General features: G+C 35.3%; 1 protein-coding gene across 1 annotated transcript in view; it reads left to right on the top strand.

Moving 5' to 3' along the window:
• The first annotated feature begins 9,099 nt into the window (after positions 1–9,099).
• RPH3AL (rabphilin 3A like (without C2 domains)) overlaps positions 9,100–21,332 on the top strand; it is a 599,751-nt gene continuing 587,518 nt past the window's right edge. Inside the window, exons 1-2 of the mRNA XM_053707379.1 lie at positions 9,100–9,183; positions 14,731–14,814. Coding sequence (XP_053563354.1) covers positions 14,812–14,814 — 3 coding nt within the window. The 5' untranslated portion in view covers positions 9,100–9,183; positions 14,731–14,811. The remainder of the gene's footprint in view (positions 9,184–14,730; positions 14,815–21,332) is intronic.

The raw sequence follows: 21,332 nt of genomic DNA on the forward strand, positions 1-21,332 counted from the left end.
TAACATTTGTCATTTTACCCAGTAATTGTATATAAGGCAAAACTTGTGTTTATACATAGTATTTTTTTCTTGGTTATCAGTGCTCTTTTCATAATGGCTACTATTAACATACCCACAGGGGTTATAGATGAAAATAAAAGAAAACGCATTATGGAAACAGCATTGAAAGGTGATAGCCTAATGAGTGATCTCACTAAGGAGGATGATATCACTAATGGTTTTTTTCTAATTTGGAACAACTTAGGTTTAAAGAAACCAATTTATGGTGGGATATAGAATTTTTGGAACTCTATATTTCTTAAAATAAGGTCCAAAGGGGTCTGCGTATGAAAAAATGTACTTTATTTGCACTTAATAATCTGAAATTTATGGAGGAATGGAATTAGAGCTTAACCAACTGCTCCATAATATTAATGAAACAGTTATTAAAGTACAAAAAGAGGAAAGGGAATTGATCTTAATTGACATTAATAAGACCGTTGTCAATTTACAACCTTTTGAATCAATACAGAAGTATTTAGATTATGCCAAACAACTTAATGAAACTATTGATAATTTGGATACCACTCTGTCCAACCGTAAAGTGCAGAAATATCATAGAGATGTGAAGGACCCAACAGACAAAACTGGCCATCCAACACAAAAGGCAAGTCTAAAATAAAAAAGGCAATAAGACCAAGAATAGCAGTAGTAGACATGTGACTTTCTCCAGTATTGATACTGACTATCAGGATATTAGTGGACCTAACACGGAGGGTGAACATTTGTCAGATACCCCTGAGTCTCATCAAGGGAGTTTAGACCCTAGCACTAGTAGGAAGGAACTCAAGACACTAGTTAAACAACCTACTCAGACTAGTACACCCAAAAGAACTGAAGCCACATTTTGGTACCCCAGCAGGGTCAGAAAAACTGTAAAGAAATAGCTGTTATTCAGCTCTCTGAATATGATTTGTCTAATGTAGAATTTGATCTCCTTAAAGGGACAGTCTAGTATAAATTAAACTTTCATTATTCAGATAGGACTTTTAATTTTAATCAACTTTCCAATTTACTTTTATCATCAAATTTGCTTTTTTCTCTTGGTATTCTTAGTTTAAACTAAGCATAGGTAGGCTCATATGCTAATTTCAAAGCCTTTGAGGGCTGCCTCTTATTACATGCTTTTTAAATCTCTTTTCAACACAAAGACAGAAAGTACACGTGGGCCATATAGATAACACTGTGTTCAGGCACAGGGGGGTTATTTAAGATTTAGCACAAAACAATGCTAAATTTAAGACAATAGATAATAAACAGTCACAGTCATGTGATCAGGGGGCTTGAAGAAGGTTCCTAGATACAAGGTAATAACAGAGGAAAAAAGTGTATTAATATATCTGTGCTGGTTATGCAAAACTGGGGAATGGGTAATAAAGGGATTATCTATCGATCGATTCGCAATTGAGCGATACTCGTTTATATACGAAATTAACATTCAACCCTACCTACTCTTTTAAGAACAAACTCTCCCATTTATTAGATTATGCAGTTGAGCATAATTTTATGGGAAATTAACTAGCCACTTATCTTTTTGTTGAAGAACCAAGCACTCCATACTTTCGCATATTACCCAAGATACATAAACGGTTGGATAAACCCCCGGGCCGGCCCATAGTGGCCAGCAATGGGTCACTCTGCGAAAAGCTAGGGAGTTGGCTTGATTACATATTACAACCAACAATGCTGGCGTTACCAGGCTATATTAGGGACAGTGCTCACCTAATTACGCAATTAAAAGATACCACTTGGCAGGACACCTATACTTGGGTTACCATAGATGTGACGGCTTTATATTCTAATATTCCCCATACATTGGGTCTTCAAGCGGTCGATCACATGTTACATAGGCATTCTAACTATGGAGATCAATTTATCTAATTCATTGTCCAGGTAACAGAATTTCTGTTACAACACAATTTCTTTATGTTCCAAGGGGAGTATTATCTGCAGAGATGCAGTATGGCAATGGGGGCTATGTTTGCCCCTGCCTATGCCAACATTTATATGGGTTGGCTAGAATTGAACCGCATCTTTGTAGATACTTTCCCATATAAGAACAATGTTATTTTGTATAGGCGTTTTATCGACGACATTATCATTATTTGGGACACGCACAATAGTCATACGGTTGAATCTTTTGTCAATTTTATGAATGATAATGAATACAATCTAACTTTCACAGCCCAGTCCAGCTCCAAAAGTATTAACTTTCTTGATCTGCTAATTGAAGCTAGACTGGACAAAATTATCTCTGCTACTTACCATAAACCTCTGGCACGAAATACCATACTACGTGCAGATTCGTGTCATATCTCCCATTTAAAGAGAGGTATACCTAAAGCACAATATTTACATCTATGAAGGAACTGTTCTGATGTTACCAAATACCATGAACAAGCTCAGGAATTGACCTCTAGATTGGTAGAGAGGGGCTATCATAGAGCATTACTTAAAAAGACGGAACTACAGGTTGCCCAAATAGACAGACAAGATCTATTTACATCAAGAAATAACAATTCGACTATACGTAACAGGGGACACACTGATACCTTAGATCAGAATATTTTGTTCATCACCCAGTTTAGCCGACAATACCAAAAAATCTGCAATATAGTGAAGAAAAATTTGACCATCTTGAAGGGTGATGATTCTTTAATTGAAATATTATCAAAGGGAGTAAAATGTGTTGCTAGGAAGGCACCTACTCTAGCAGATATTACTAGGAAAAACTTAGCAGGTAAGCCTATAGCTAATGTTGATAACACTAATTGGCTTAGTCCAAGAATAGGCTGTTTCAAATGTGGCCATGTCCCATGCAAAGGTTGTACTTGTATTACTGTTAATGACACATTTGCCTCCAGTGTTACGAAACACATTTTCCACATTAGGGATAGAATTGATTGTACTTCCCAATATGTAATTTATTTGGTTAATTGCCTTTTCTGTTTCCAACAATATGTTGGGTTCACGACCCATCCTCTTAAGGACAGAATTTGTGAACATTTACGATACCTTGATGATAAAGAACCAAAAACCCTGGTAGCCAAACACTTTAGACTACATGGCTTAGGTTCTGAATTTTTCTCATTTATAGGGATAGATATCATAAGAAAACATCCAATAGGGGGCGATAGGGAAAAGAACCTCCGAAGAAAAGAAATATTTTGGATCATAAAATTACATACTAGGGCCCCAGAAGGTATGAATAAAAGAATGGACATAGACTTATTTATTGAATAACAGAGTTGTACACTATCAGAATAGATACAGGTCAAAATACGCGCACAATTTTTTTTTATTATCATCTCACTAAGTTTGTTCCATGATAGTTTGTTATTTTTCTCCTTATAGTATGATTATAATTTTTTATCATATTTTTTATCATACATTTTTTGTTTATTATATTGAGATCTTTATTAGTGCTTGAGGACTTACTTTTACCACCTAATATTGCCCTCCAGTTTGCTACTTTTAGAGATCTTTATTGACATGTTAAGTATCCATTTAATTTCATTTTTTACTTTATTTTAATTTTGATATATATGCTTTATACTATTTTTTTGCTTTAGTCTCAGGCATCATTGTACATATTTATTTTTTGATGTTTTTTGATGCTTGCTCTTGTGGCTGGGTGTGGACACTTGGGACTTAACAGCCAGGAGCCAATATGTATTATGAATTATATATTCTTTTCAGGTTTTTATTTTATACATGTCTTATGTTTCTTATATTTGAATATAAATATATGATCTATTAACCTTTGCACAAACCAACGGCCCTTCCTATTGGCCTCTATACTTTTGGCATCATTACTACTTTGGGCTTTTATGTGACCTTTTCTAACAATTGATTGGCTGTTGGTCTGTATAAAGATAGTGTACTTTGAGTTCTCAGCCTCTGATGAAGCGAATGTGCGCATGCGTGAAACGCGTCAGGTATCATCCTGGTTATCTACCTTGTACCTGGCAACGTTGCTGAATAAATACTGGCATATCAAGTTTTGAGCCTCCAGTCTCTGCTTCTTCCTCCTTGGGTAATTGAGTATTATATATTATATATTTATATATATATATATATATATATATATATAAATACCTATACCTGTATATCAATTCCTATAGATATACAGGTATAGATATCTATTTTTTTATTAACATTATCATATATATATATATATATATATATATATATATATATATATTATATATACACACAAAGTTTTTCTAGTTTTGGGATCCAAGCACTCGCTGTAAGTTTAGTTGCCTGGGTGCACTCTATGGTAGATTGCAGAAACTTTCATGTAGAGAAGAGGCACACACAGGACTTAATTAACCCAAAATGTATTAATAGTTCATTAATTCAGTCAGTCAACGTTTCGGTCCTCACAGGGACCTTTGTCAAGACTGTTCTCCGTAAGAGGATGTGTAAAGTTGTCAGCGGTGACACATCCTCTTACAGAGAACAGTCTTGACAAAGGTCCCTGTGAGGACCAAAACATTGACTGACTGAATTAATGAACTATTAATACATTTTGGGTTAATTAAGTCCTGTGTGTGCCTCTTCTCTACATGAAAGTTTATATATATATATATATATATATATATATATATATATAGCAAAAGGAAGAATTTTGCAGACAACGGTCAATATAGATAAAACTTCATCTTTATTGTAGAAAACATTAAAACACTCCAGGGGTCATCACAAGTACACAACACGAGTGTCCGCTAACATGTTTCGGCCCTCAGGCCGTAATCATAGCTGTATATATAATAATAATAAAAATTTCATTTTTTTCTATGTGAAGAACATAAGTATGTAAAATATGCGTAACACTCTTCCGGGTTCTCGATTTAGATCTAATGCAGTGTCGGGTTAGCGCACATGAAAAATTACTAATCTTAAGGAGCGTTATTGAAGTATTAAATTTAAAATATGAAAAAATATTAAGAATAATTATTAAAAATTATTATACATACTGTAAAATATTCATAATAATCCATAGAATATATATATATATATATATATATATATATATATATATACAGGGGGGCCTCGGTTTACGCCGGTTCAATTTGTGCCGTTTCAGAATAACAACCTTTTTTTTTTTGCCATGTGACTGCTATTGAAAAGCAGTGCACTAATTAAAATAGCCAGCCACTAGGTGGAGCTGTCCGCTTGTGTTGCAGCAAAGTTATGCAACTTAGCAGACTGAAATTAATCTGTGTACACAGAGCAGACCAGACCTATCGAGCAACAAGATCTAGCAGCCACTTCCCTATTATCTTCCTGTCCAGCTGCTTGAGGTGAGGTTACCTAACTGCTTATTAATCACTCCAGATTGAAATGCATAGAATAGGTGCAGACCCAATATTATCTAACATGCTAACAATGCAGAGAACTGTTTGCAGAAAAATGCAAGTAAAAAAATGTTTTTGTTCATTAAACTTAGTTTGATGATACAGTCTGTTGTGTGATTATTTAATTAGGTTTATAATGCTTTTAGCATTTAAAGTCTTAATTTCAAAGCTTTAAAAATAATTTATTAGGTGTTACTTATGACAATTTTGAGAGGGGCCTGGAATCTAACTCTCCTCACTTCCCATTGACTGGGTTTCAATTTACAACGGTTTCGATTTACATTCCTTCTGGAACCTAACTATATATATATATATATATATATATATATATATATATATATATATATATATATATATATATAATGCATAATAATTAATAATTATTAATATGTTTTTTATATTTTATATTGAATATTTCAAAAACACATTTTAAGATTACTAATTCTTCATGCACTAACCTGACACCATGTTAGACCTACATTGCGAAACCCGAAGATCGTTACGCATATTTTATATTCCTATGTATTTCACATATAATTTTTTTTTAATTTTTATTATTAAATATATATTTATATATATATATATATATATATATATATATATATATACCGTATGATAAAGTTTATGTAAAATAGATATGTATACCTGTATATCTATGGGAATAGATATACAGGTATAGGTTTATACATATATAGCAATATGTATTTACATGATATTGTATGTGAAGAACATTGGAATGTTAAATAAGTACAGTAAATATACAGTAAAACACATACATAAATACATATGTCAATACACACACACACACACACACACACACACATATATATATATATATATATATATATATATATATATATATATATATATATATATATATATATATATTCATATGTAAACATTTTTAGACATGTATATGTATGTATATATACAATATAGCCCTTTCCATTCAAACTCCTTGACATATACCATATACCTTTTAGCCCTCATACAAAAATTTTAATATGTATATAATTAATTTTTATCAGATAGTGTTTATATGAGTGTAACTGTAATTTAAAATGTATTTATGTTTTGTTTAGTGCAACTTTTTTTAACGCACTACCCTTTATGCGATAAGTGTAAAATGCGATTGTGCTTTTGCAATCACGTTTATGTTTAACTTGTAATACATGCACTATTTCCAACAGTGCTTTATGTGGGACAGTTATACCAGAATGAAGAAATACTGAATTTTATCTGAAACCCAGCGAGTGCTGTCTGTATATGTTATAATATATATATATATATATATATATATATATATATATTCACGTTGATTGGAGTAGCCATGTTAGTCCAGAGATTTAGATATCAAAATAACAAGAGTATTGCATTGAGCAATGATACTTTTTTTATTGGACTAACTATACATTTATAAGATGACAAGCTTTCGGAAGAGTTCCTTCCTTTATCAAGTCTGAAGCAATACTAACCAATTCAATGGAATTTACAGATTGTATCTTAAAACACAGAATAGCTAAGAAGACAGAAAGTGCAGGGAGAGGAGGGGGTGTCGTAAAAATCATGAGGGGGGCTTAGGTAACAGGCAGACAGTGTCCAGTGTAGGAGAACAGACAGGGGAAATATATAGCTTTACATAGAGCATATACTGACTTATACTTTATGTCAGTATATGCTCTATGTAAAGCTATATATTTCCCCTGTCTGTTCTACTACACTGGACACTGTCTGCCTGTTACCTAAGCCCCCCTCATGATTTTTACGACACCCCCTCCTCTCCCTGCACTTTCTGTCTTCTTAGCTATTCTGTGTTTTAAGATACAATCTGTAAATTCCATTGAATTGGTTAGTATTGCTTCAGACTTGATAAAGGAAGGAACTCTTCCGAAAGCTTGTCATCTTATAAATGTATAGTTAGTCCAATAAAAAAGTATCATTGCTCAATGCAATACTCTTGTTATTTTGATATATATATATTAATATATATATTATTATTATAAAATGTATTTGTAAAGCAACACCAAATTCCGTAGCGCTGGATATATACATATATATATATATATATATATATATATATATATATATATATATATATATATATATATATATATATATATATAGAACAAAAAGCTGTTTCATTTTTATTTTTATTTGTTTTTTTCTTAAAGGGACACTGAGCCCAAATTTTTTTCTATTGTGATTCAGATAGAGCATGCAATTTTAAGCAACTTTCTAATTTACTCCTATTATCAAATTCTTTTCATTCTCTTGGTATCTTTATTTGAAATTCAAGAATGTAAGTTTAGATGCCGGACCATTTTTGGTGAACACACTGTGTTGTTCTTGCTGATTGGTGGGTAAATTCACCTACCAATAAACAAATGCTTTCCATGGTTCTGAACCAAAAAAATAGATTAGATGCCTTCTTTTTCAGATAAAGAAAGCAAGAGAACGAAGAAAAATTGATAATAGGAGAAAATTAGAAAGTTGTTTAAAATTGCATGCTTTATCTGAATCACGAAAGAAAAAAATTGGGGTCAGTGTCCTTTTAAGAGATTCCATATTTAATAGAACAGCGTACACCAATTATCATATATAACTACATGAAAATACACTTCTACAAAGAAGAATATGCACAGATACTGATCCAAAAATACAGTATAAAACCTTTTAAAACTTACTTAGAAGCTCCCAGTTTAGCACTGTTGATAATGTTAGGCTGGGACACCCAGTGAAAGGGGCAGGGGAAACAAAAACAGCAGACCCCCCCCCCTTCCCTGCATAGGAAAAGACAGATTACAGATACAGGAGCCAGCAGGAGTCTGTAAACGCGTATATACAGTACATCTGACACTTTGGGGCTTGGTTAGGAGTTTAAAAATCAGCACAATATTATTAAAAAATAAGCAAAACTATACATTGTTACAAAACACTCCTAGATGTGCTATATAAATGGATCATCTACAAAACATTTATGCAAAGAAAAATCTAGTGTACAATGTCCATTTAAAGGGACAGTTTAGTCAAAATTAAACTTTCATGATTTAGATAGGCATTGCAATTTTAAACATCTTTCTATTTTACTTTTAATTAGCTTTTTCTCTTGGTATTTTTTGTTGAAAGCCAAACCTAGGTAGGCTCATATGTTAATTTCTAAGCCCTTAATGCCACCTCTTATCTCTGTGCATTTTGATAGTTTTTACAGCTAGACAGCTCTAGTTCATGTGTGCCATATAGATAACATTGTGCTCACTCCATGGCTAAAATGCAAGTCTGTCGAAAGCACTGAGATAAGGGGGCAGTCTGCCGAGGCTTAAATACAAGGTAATCACAGAGGTAAAAAGTTTATTAATATAACCATGTTAGTTATACAAAACTGGGGAATGAGTAATAAAGGGATTATCTATCTTTTTAAACAATATTAATTCTAGAGTAGATTGTCCCTTTAAGGATTTCTTCCATTGCTTAACCTTGCCTGCACACACTACACTTTTAAACAGGGCACACTACTGAATTATTATGAAACAGGATGTTATTTCTCAAACAATAGAAGCACGTGACTTTTTTTACTCCTACTCGGTGAAGAGAGGAAGGATTAACTTTTTTTAAGGCGTGAAATTTCAAAGTTAAACTCCACCCTTTAACTAAAGTTTTGCTTGTAAAAATGCAAGATCCAAAATGCCCTTTAGTTATTGTTTCTTTCATTCCAGTAACGCACCGGCTAGTAACAAGGAAGTAGAGAGAATTAGAAACAAGCAGTGAGTGAACAATTTACTGGGTAAGTAGCTAACTTGATTGTTTTTTTTGTTTGCTTATTACAAGTTTTTGTTTAATGCTTCTACAATTAATTCCTGTACCCAGTGATTAGCAGTGATTTGCTTTTATTCTGTTTTAAGTAACTCACTCTGTTGTTTACCACTGGCAAGAAATCTAAACAACTAATAACTTTAAAACAATGTGCATCAGTTTTTTTTCACATATAGATTTTAGTATTGCATGTCAAATATTTATTGCTAAAATGTTTATATTTGTAATATTTTTTTTAGATTTATTTTTTGTTGCAATGGTTCTTTTCTAATCGAATTCTAAATCAATGTGTTTACAAGTAATAGATGTTTTTATAATGGTGAAATAAAGGATATCCCAATAGCTAATACTTTATTATTACTTATACACTGTATGGTACTTATACTTGAATTCATATAACAGTTTTTACTTTCTGTACTTTATTTTATATGAAAATATTTAGGCCTAGATTACGATTGGAGCGCAAAATTGTGCTTTCACAAGCGCGATATTTGCACTTCACTCAGTATTACAATTTTACTAGTTCTATTTTCCTTCCCACTATTTTGCTTTCCACTGCATCATGTGACAGCCATCAGCCAATCACAAAATGCATATATGTATATTCTGCCATTCTTACACATATTCACTAGGTGCCTCAGAACTGTGTAAATAAAACAATTGTGCACATTTAAATAATGGAAGTGAATTAGAAATGTGTATGCTCTATGTGAATCATGAAAGTTTAATTTTCACTTTAGTGTCCCTTTAACCGTAACATTGCCCCCCCCAAAAAAAAACTCTGACCTCAACCTAATGTAGATTACACAGCAAAAACCCTAGGTCTCTTACACTTTTTTTATTAAGACTACAAATGTAGTTGCGGCTTTCATTTCTGTATATATTTATTTTTGTTATCTTTAATAAAATACTTGTCTTCCACCATCTAGAAACTCAGATATACGCATAACCCACATTGACTTATGGCATAGCTTTTCATACTTATACCGTATTATATTTAAGAAGTAAGTTAAATTGCTTACTTACATTTTTGTGTTGGTTGAAGTTTCATTGATTAATGTTAAGTACAATAAAGCATAATTACAAAATGTCAAATAATTGTTGCATGCAAAATAATAAATAGTACAAATATTCAGGGCCAGGCTGGGAATAAAAAGCAGCCCTGGAAACTTTGGAGACCAGCCCTATTTTCTGTTGACTCAGTATGATGTGCACATCCCATTTTTCTCAAAGAAGATTACTGGGATACTCCTTCCCCCAATATTTTATATTAGAATTATATTATTTTGTATTAAAAAAGGGGAGAAATTGTAGATATATAGTCACCCTCTAACCCAATTGCATCCATTAATCACCCCTTTAAATTGTAGTTTTGCAGCCCCCGCTGCTGCAGCCCACCAGGCAATCTCCTGGTATCCTGGTAGGCCAATCCGGCCTTGCATATATTTTATGTTAATTATTTAACTGAAAGAAGAATAAATGTTGTCTAGAAGTGTGAGAGGAAAAAATGCAACATGCCAGGTATGACAGCTTTTCTAGCAGAAATTGGTTTCTAATGAAGCTTTGTGCATACGCTATTTGCTTCTTTTCATGCAAAGTGGACCTTCATTGCCACTAACTGGGCATGTTGGGTGCCAAATGCGATTACACATTGTTTACTGCCATATACTACAGTAAACTTGGATAAACAGTTATTAACAAGGCTAATTTATTTATTTATGATTTAAGCATATTAAAACATAACAGAGCATTTTTACTGCCTATAATAAACATATTAAACCCTAAACCGCTGCACTCCCACATCTCAAACACTATTTAAATAATATTAACCCCTAATCTGCCACCCCCGACATCGACGCCACCTACCTACATTAATTAACCCCTAATCTGCCGCCCCCAATGTCGCCTAATACACCAAACAAAAAGTTAAAATCCTCAATTTTATTGTTGTATAACAGGAACAGACAATGCCACAACGTTTCGGGCCAATGCCCCTTAATCATGTGATAAAAACAATCACCACACACCTGATTTATATAGGCAAATACCTGGGATTTAACCCTTACATTCTAACAACTATCAATCAGATAGATATAGCGCCCTCTTGTGTTACAGAGTATGTAGGTATAGAAAAAACAGCTAAGAGGCCTCAACATATAGTTATTACAAACATACAGTATATGCTTATTCACTATATTATTGATACTATGTGCGACAAACCAATGTACATGAGATAAAGCAAAGAACAGCATAAACCTAATTTCATTTAACACAATTAGCCAATTTACATATGCAACAAAGCTTAAGGGCTATTGGTAGTTTAGTTTAGGCTAGGGGCTTTTTTATTTTGGGGGGCTTTTTTTATTTTGATAGGGCTATTAGATTAGGTGTAATTAGTTTAAATATCTTGTAATTTGTTTTTTTATTTTGTGTAATATAGTGTTTTTTTTTTGTAATTTAGGTATTTGTATTTAATTTAGTTAATTGTGTTTAATTTAGGTAATTTATTTAATTGTACTGCAAGGTTAGGTGTTAGTGTAATTAAGGTTAGGTTTTATTTTACAGGTAAATTTGTATTTATTTTAGCTAAGTAGTTATTAAATAGTTAATAACTATTTAGTAACTATTCTACCTAGCTAAAGTAAATACAAACTTTCCTGTGAAATAAAAATAAAACCTAAGATAGATACAATGTAACTATTAGTTATATTGTAGCTAGCTTAGGGTTTATTTTATAGGTAAGTATTTAGTTTTAAATAGGAATTATTTAGTTATTAATAGTAGGTTTTATTTAGATTTATTTTAATTATATTTAATTATATTTAAGTTAGGGGGTTTTAGGGTTAGGGTTAGACTTAGGTTTAGGGGTTAATAACTTTAGTATAGTAGTGGCGGCGACATTGGGGGCATGAAATTCACAAGTTGTATCCAGCACTGGAACCCAAGAGGAGGGAGAACAACTACAAGCTACTGCCTGCTTGTAAATATCAATGTAATACACCAAACAAAAAGTTCTCCTTAAAATCCTCAATTGTATTGTTGTATAACAGGAACAGACAATGCCACAATGTTTCGGGGCCAATGCCCCTTAATCATGTGATAAAAACAATCACCACACACCTGATTTATTAAAAGGGCCATTTGCAGGGCATTGCCCCAAAGAAATCAGCTCTTTTACCTGTAAAAAAAATACAAACAACCCCCCCAACAGTAAAACCCACCACCCACACAACCAACCCCCCAAAATAAAACCCTAACTAAAAGCACCTAAACTCCCCGTTGCCCTGAAAAGGGCATTTGGATGGGCATTGCCAATAGGATTGAGCTTGCATTCTATTGGCTGATTGGAACAGCCAATAGAATGTGAGCTCAATCCTATTGGCTGATTGGAACAGCCAATAGGATTGAAGTTCAATCCTATTGGCTGATTGCATCAGCCAATAGGATTTTTTCAACCTTAATTCCGATTGGCTGATAGAATTCTATCAGCCAATTGGAATCTAAGGGAAGCCATCTTGGATGACGTCACTTAAAGGAACCTTCATTCGTCGAGAAATGTCGTAAGAAGAGGATGCTCCGCGCCGGATGTCTTGAAGATGGACCCGCTCCGCGCCGGATGGATGAAGATAGAAGATGCCATCTGGATGAAGACTTCTGCCCGTCTGGAAGACCACTTCTCCCGGATTGGATGAAGACTTCTCCCGGCTTCGTTGAGGACTTCTTGCCGCTTCGTTGAGGACTTTTCCCGGCTTTGTTGAGGATGGATGTCTGGTCTTCAAAACTGTAAGTGGATCTTCAGGGGTTTAGTGTTAGGTTTTTTAAGGGTTTATTGGGTGGGTTTTATTTTTAGGTTAGGGTTTGGGCTGCAATAGAGCTAAATGCCCTTTTAAGGGCAATGCCCATCCAAATTCCCTTTTCAGGGCAATGGGGAGATTAGGTTTATTTAGTTAGGGTTTTATTTGGGGGGTTGGTTGTGTGGGTGGTGGGTTTTACTGTTGGAGGGGTTGATTGTATTTTTTTACAGGTAAAAGAACTGATTTATTTCGGGCAATGCCCCACAAAAGGCCCTTTTAAGGGCTATTGGTAGTTTAGTTTAGGCTAGTGTTTTTTTTATTTTTGGGGGGCTTTTTTATTTTGATAGGGCTATTAGATTAGGTGTAATTAGTTTAAATATCTTGTAATTTGTTTTTTATTTTGTGTAATTTAGTGGGGTTTTTTTGTAATTTAGGTATTTGTATTTATTTTAGTTAATTGTATTTAATTTAGGTAATTTATTTAATTGTACTGTAAAGTTAGGTGTTAGTGCAACTCAGGTTAGGTTTTATTTTACAGGTAAATTTGTATTTATTTTAGCTAGGTAGTTAGTAAATAGTTAATAACTATTTAGTAACTATTCTACCTAGTTAAAATAAATACAAACTTGCCTGTGAAATAAAAATAAACCCTAAGCTAGCTACAATGTAACTATTAGTTATATTGTAGCTAGCTTAGCGTTTATTTTATAGGTAAGTATTTAGTTTTAAATAGGAATTATTTAGTTATTAATAGTAGGTTTTATTTAGATTTATTTTAATTATATTTAAGTTAGTGGGTGTTAGGATTAGACTTAGGTTTAGGGGTTAATAACTTTAGTATAGTGGCGGCGACGTTGGGGGTGGCAGATTAGGGGTTAATAAATGTAGGTAGGTGGTGGCAATGTTAGGGATAGCAGATTAGGGGTTAATAATATTTAACTAGTGTTAGCGATGCGGGAGTGCGGCGGTTTAGGGGTTAATATGTTTATTATAGTGGCGGTGATGTCCGGAGTCGCAGATTAGGGGTTAATAATTTTATTATAGTGTTTGCGATGTGGGAGGGCTTCGGTTTAGGGGTTAATAGGTAGTTTATGGGTGTTAGTGAACTTTTTAGCACTTTAGTTATGAGTTTTATGCTACGGCTTTGTAGTGTAAAACTCATAACTACTGACTTTAGAATGCATTACGAATCTTGCGGGATAGGCTGTACCGCTCACTTTTTGGCCTAAAAAAAAAAGCTTGTAATATCGGCGCAATGGAAGTCCCCATTGAAAAAACACTTTACGAAAATTGCGAAAGTTAATTTGCGGTACGGCCAAAAAAGTGTGCGGGACAGCTGTACCTACAAGACTCGTAGTAGCAGCGGTAGTAAAAAAGCAGCCTTATGAGGCTTAACGCTACTTTTTTACTCATAATGCAAAACTCGCAATCTAGCCGTATATTTTTTAAAAAGTTAGGATATGTTAAAAAAAAAAAAAACTAAATTATAGATATTTATTTGTCCTATATGGGCAGTGTTTACATTCACTATTTAGTTTTATATCTTTTAAAACATTCTAATTCATTTTAATTTACCATAAAAAAATATATTTAACTTATGTTTTTAGATTACTTTTGTTTGCATTCCAGTCTATTGATAGTATGGCTTTTTTTTAATTAGTTAAGCCTCCCAATTAACGTATGCAATATAACTGGATTGTCTGGTTTTCTTACATTTCTATTAGGTAAAGAAACTATAATAAAAAGCATTTCAAGGATTTCTTTCAAAGGGGTTTCGTAGACCCGTACAGCAGAAAAATAAAAACATGGTAATTAATTGATTGAATACTAATTTATTTAACCAATAACAGATTAAGATGTATGCAATACATTTTTTGTATTATTTTTATATGATAATTAACATTTTTAAAATGTCCAAACATGTTGTTGCAATTATAAACAAACATTTTGATTTTCACATTTTTGTGCAAATTTGATCAGTTTAAATTGTGATTTCAGTTATATTTTTTAAAATTTTTCTAAATTTTTATTTTTTTTTTAAATTAAAAAGAATTAAAGTGGTCACAAAACCCTCAATAGCAAAACAATGTGTATTCTAATTGGTTGAAAATAAAATACACATCAAAGTTAACTATGGCCTAGATTTGGAGTTTGGCGTTAGCCGTGAAAACCAGCGTTAGAGGCTCCTAACGCTGGTTTTAGGCTAACTCCGGTATTTGGAGTCACTCAAAATAGGGTCTAACGCTCACTTTTCAGCCGCGACTTTTCCATACCGCAGATCCCCTTACGTCAATTGCGTATCCTATCTTTTCAATGGGATCTTTCTAACTCCGGTATTTAGAGTCGTGGCTGAAGTGAGCGTTAGAACTCTAACGACAAAACTCCAGCCGCAGGAAAAAAGTCAGTAGTTAAGAGCTTTCTGGGCTAACGCCGGTTCATAAAGCTCTTAACTACTGTACTCTAAAGTACACTAACACCCATAAACTACCTATGTACCCCTAAACCGAGGCCCCCCCACATCGCCGCCACTCGATTACATTTTTTTAACCCCTAATCTGCCGACCGCCACCTACGTTATACTTATGTACCCCAAATCTGCTGCCCCTAACACCGCCGACCCCTATATTATATTTATTAAGCCCTAATCTGCCCCCCACAACGTCCCCGCCAGCTACCTACAATAATTAACCCCTAATCTGCCCACCGCAAAGCGCCGCCACCTACATTATAGCTATGTACCCCTAATCTGCTGCCCCTAACACCGCCGACCCCTATATTATATTTATTAACCCCTAATCTGCCCCCCACAACGTCACCTCCACCTGCCTACACTTATTAACCCCTAATCTGCCGAGCGGACCGCACCGCTACTATAATAAAGTTATTAACCCCTAATCCGCCTCACTAACCCTTTAATAAATAGTATTAACCCCTAATCTGCCCTCCCTAACATCGCCAACACCTAACTTCAATTATTAACCCCTAATCTGCCGACCGGAGCTCACCGCTATTCTAATAAATGTATTAACCCCTAAAGCTAACTCTAACCCTAACACTAACACCCCCCTAAATTAAATATAATTTTAATCTAACGAAATTAATTAACTCTTATTAAATAAATTATTCCTATTTAAAGCTAAATACTTACCTGTAAAATAAATCCTAATATAGCTACAATATAAATTATAATTACATTGTAGCTATTTTAGGATTAATATTTATTTTACAGGCAACTTTGTAATTATTTTAACAAGGTACAATAGTTATTAAATAGTTAAGAACTATTTAATAGCTAAAATAGTTAAAATAATTACAAATGTACCTGTAAAATAAATCCTAACCTAAGTTACAATTAAACATAACACTACACTATCAATAAATTAATTAAATAAAATACCTATAATTATCTACAATTAAACCTACCACTACACTATCAATAAATAAATTAAATACAATACCTACAAATAACTACAATGAAATAAACTAACTAAAGTACAAAAAATAAAAAAGAACTAAGTTACAAAAAATAAAAAAATATTTACAAACATAAGAAAAATATTACAACAATTTTAAACTAATTACACCTACTCTAAGCCCCCTAATAAAATAACAAAGACCCCCAAAATAACAAAATGCCCTACCCTATTCTAAACTACTACATTTCAAAGCTCTTTTACCTTACCAGCCCTGAACAGGGCCCTTTGCGGGGCATGCCCCAAGAAGTTCAGCTCTTTTGCCTGTAAAAAAAAACATACAATACCCCCCCAACATTACAACCCACCACCCACATACCCCTAATCTAACCCAAACCCCCCTTAAATAAACCTAACACTAAGCCCCTGAAGATCATCCTACCTTGTCTTCACCCTACCAGGTTCACCGATCCGTCCTGAAGAGCTCCTCCAATGTCCTGATCCAAGCCCAAGCGGGGGCTGAAGAGGTCCATGATCCGGCTGAAGTCTTCATCCAAGCGGGAGCTGAAGAGATCCATGATCCGGATGAAGTCTTCATCCAAGCGGGAGCTGAAGAGGTCCATGATCCGGATGAAGTCTTCTATCAACGGCATCTTCAATCTTCTTTCTTCCGGATCCATCTTGCAGACCTCCGACACGGAACATCCTCTTCTCCCGACGCCTACTAGCCGAATGACGGTTCCTTTAAGGGACGTCATCCAAGATGGCGTCCCTCGAATTCCGATTGGCTGATAGGATTCTATCAGCCAATCGGAATTAAGGTAGGAATATTCTGATTGGCTGATGGAATCAGCCAATCAGAATCAAGATCAATCCGATTGGCTGATCCAATCAGCCAATCAGATTGAGCTCGCATTCTATTGGCTGATCGGAACAGCCAATAGAATGCAAGCTCAATCTGATTGGCTGATCGAATCAGCCAATCGGATTGAACTTGATTCTGATTGGCTGATTCCATCAGCCAATCAGAATATTCCTACCTTAATTCCGATTGGCTGATAGAATCCTATCAGCCAATCGGAATTCGAGGGACGCCATCTTGGATGACGTCCCTTAAAGGAACCGTCATTCGGCTAGTAGGCGTCGGGAGAAGAGGATGTTCCGCGTCGTAGGTCTGCAAGATGGATCCGGAAGAAAGAAGATTGAAGATGCCGTTGATAGAAGACTTCATCCGGATCATGGACCTCTTCAGCTCCCGCTTGGATGAAGACTTCATCCGGATCATGGACCTCTTCAGCTCCCGCTTGGATAAAGACTTCAGCCGGATCATGGACCTCTTCAGCCCCCCACTTGGGCTTGGATCAGGACATCGGAGGAGCTCTTCAGGACGGATCAGTGAACCTGGTAGGGTGAAGACAAGGTAGGAAGATCTTCAGGGGCTTAGTGTTAGGTTTATTTAAGGGGGGTTTGGGTTAGATTAGGGGTATGTGGGTGGTGGGTTGTAATGTTGGGGGGGGTATTGTATGGTTTTTTTTACAGGCAAAAGAGCTGAACTTCTTGGGGCATGCCCCGCAAAGGGCCCTGTTCAGGGCTGGTAAGGTAAAAGAGCTTTGAAATGTAGTAATTTAGAATAGGGTAGGGCATTTTGTTATTTTGGGGGTCTTTGTTATTTTATTAGGGGGCTTAGAGTAGGTGTAATTAGTTTAAAATTGTTGTAATATTTTTCTTATGTTTGTAAATATTTTTTGATTTTTTGTAACTTAGTTCTTTTTTATTTTTTGTACTTTAGATAGTTTATTTCATTGTAGTTATTTGTAGGTATTGTATTTAATTAATGTATTGATAGTGTAGTGTTAGGTTTAATTGTAGGTAATTGTAGGTAGTTTATTTAATTAATTTAATGATAGTATAGTGTTAGGTTTAATTTTAACTTAGGTTAGGATTTATTTTACAGGTAATTTTGTTATTATTTTAAATAGGTAACTATTAAATAGTTCTTAACTATTTAATAGCTATTGTACCTGGTTAAAATAATTACAAAGTTGCCTGTAAAATAAATATTAATCCTAAAATAGCTACAATGTAATTATAATTTATATTGTAGCTATATTAGGGTTTATTTTATAAGTAAGTATTTAGCTTTAAATAGGAATAATTTATTTAATAAGAGTTAATTAATTTCGTTAGATTAAAATTATATTTAATTTAGGGGGGTGTTAGTGTTAGGGTTAGAGTTAGCTTTAGGGGTTAATACATTTATTAGAATAGCGGTGATCTCCGGTCGGCAGATTAGGGGTTAATAATTGAAGTTAGGTGTTGGCGATGTTAGGGAGGGCAGATTAGGGGTTAATACTATTTATTATAGGCTTAGTGAGGCGGATTAGGGGTTAATAACTTTATTATAATAGCGGTGCGGTCCGCTCGGCAGATTAGGGGTTAATAAGTGTAGGTAGGTGGAGGCGACGTTGTGGGGAGCAGATTAGGGGTTAATAAATATAATATAGGGGTCGGCGGTGTTAGGGGCAGCAGATTTAGGGGTACATAAGGATAATGTAAGTAGCGGCGGTTTACGGAGCGCCAGATTAGGGGTTAAAAATAATATGCAGGGGTCAGCGATAGCGGGGGCGGCAGATTAGGGGTTAATAAGTGTAAGGTTAGGGGTGTTTAGACTCGGGGTTCATGTTAGGGTGTTAGGTGCAGACGTAGGAAGTGTTTCCCCATAGCAAACAATGGGGCTGCGTTAGGAGCTGAACGCGGCTTTTTTGCAGGTGTTTTTTTTCAGCTCAAACAGCCCCATTGTTTCCTATGGAGGAATCGTGCACCAGCACGTTTTTGAGGCTGGCCGCTTGCGTAAGCAACTCTGGTATCGAGAGTTGAAGCTGCGTTAAATATGCTCTACGCTCCTTTTTTGGAGCCTAACGCAGCCTTTCTGTGGACTCTCAATACCAGAGTTATTTTTATGGTGCTGCCAGAAAAAAGCCGGCGTTAGCTACGCGGCAGACCCTCCCTCCCAGACCCTCCCAGCTCCTGGACAGCAGCCATTTTAGATTAATTCGGAAGCTGCATTGTTAGTGAGAGGAGGGACAGTGTAGATGCTGGTAATTTAATAGGGAAATTGATAGCTAGGCTAGTGTATTCAGTGTCCACTACAGTCCTGAAGGACTCATCTGATCTCTGCTGTAAGGACAGCACCACAAAAAGCCCTTTTTAGGGCTAGAACATCATTTTTTTCCCTATATAATCTAATTGCAGTTGCCTGCCTGCCAAGCCACTTGCCCAGTGCCACCACTCATATCTGGTGTAACAGTAGTGTAAATTTAAAAAAAACTTTTTTGACTGTGAAACATCAGTCTGCTAGTGTAATCTAATTGCAGTTGCCTGCCTGCCAGCGTGTGTGCCAGGCCCACTTGCCCAGTGCCACCACTCATATCTGGTGTAACAGTAGTGTAAATTTAAAAAAAAAAAAAACTTTTTTGACTGTGAAACATCAGTCTGCTTGTGTAATCTAATTGCAGTTGCCTGCCAGCGTGTGTGCCAGGCCCACTTGCCCAGTCAGTGACGTGCGGTGACATCAGAGGCTGGTGAGGCAGTGGCTAGGATACGCCTTCATTCTTTAGATATCCTTTGTTGAAGAAATAGCAATGCACATGGGTGAGCCAATCGCATGAGGTATCTATGTGCAGCCACCAATCAGCAGCTACTGAGCATATTTAGATATGATTTTCAACAAATCATCTAAATCATGAAAGAAAACATATGGGTTTCATGTCCCTTTAAATTGTGTCTTGGAAAACTGGTCAACTTAGTAAACATCTGATTTTAGTCTAAAAGGATTGTAACAGAAACTCTTGCCAGATAACACAATGCTTGCTCTGATTGTGAGATCTAGAATTCCATGCCCATTAAAATATGTTTAAAACATACTTTTTACTTTAATGCTGCAAATTATGCTTATAGATTCTTTCATTATTCAGTAAATATAAAAATGTCTTGATCCAGTGGTGGCTGGTGAAATTTAAAGATGGTGGGGCGCTTGACCCCACCCCTTTAAATAAAGCCACACCATCAGATGGCAAAACAATTAATTAAATAAATAAAAGGTAGACAGAAACACAGAAAAGCACTCGGGGGGAGAGGGAGAGAGAGGCGGGGGGAGAGAGACACAGAGGGTTAGAGAGAGAGAAAGAGAAGAAAGAGAGACACAATCACACACAGAGGGTTAGAGAGAGAGAAATAGAGAGACACACAATCACACACAGAGGGTTAGAGAGAGAGAAAGAAAGAGAGACACAATCACATGCAGAGGGTTAGAGAAAGAGAGACACAATCACACACAGTGGGTTAGAGAGAGAGAAAGAGAGACACAATCACACACAGAGGGTTAGAGAGAGAGAGAGAAAGAGAGATAGACACAATCATATACAGAGGGTTAGAGAGAGAAAGAGAGAGAGAGACACAATCACACACAGAGGGTTATAGAGAGAGAGAGAGAGAGAGAAAGAGAGAGAGACACAATCACACACAGAGAATTAGAGAGAGAGAGAAAGAGAGAGACACAATCACACACAGAGGGTTAGAGAGAGAGAGAAAGAGAGAGAGAGACACAATCACACACAGAGGGTTAGAGAGAGAGAGAAAGAGAGACACAATCAAACACAGAGGGTTAGAGAGAGAAAGAGAGAGACACAATCACACACAGAGGGTTAGAGAGAGAAAGAGAGACACAATCACACACAGAGGGTTAGAGAGAGAGACACACAATCACACACAGAGGTTTAGAGAGAGAAAGAGAGACACAATCACACACAGAGGGTTAGAGAGAGAGAGAGAGAAAGAGAGAGAGAGACACAATCACACACAGAGGGTTAGAGAGATAGAGAGAAAGAGAGAGAGACAGAATCACACACAGAGGG

This window comes from Bombina bombina, chromosome 3, assembly GCF_027579735.1.
Source record: "Bombina bombina isolate aBomBom1 chromosome 3, aBomBom1.pri, whole genome shotgun sequence".
Classification (NCBI taxonomy): Eukaryota; Metazoa; Chordata; class Amphibia; order Anura; family Bombinatoridae; genus Bombina; species Bombina bombina.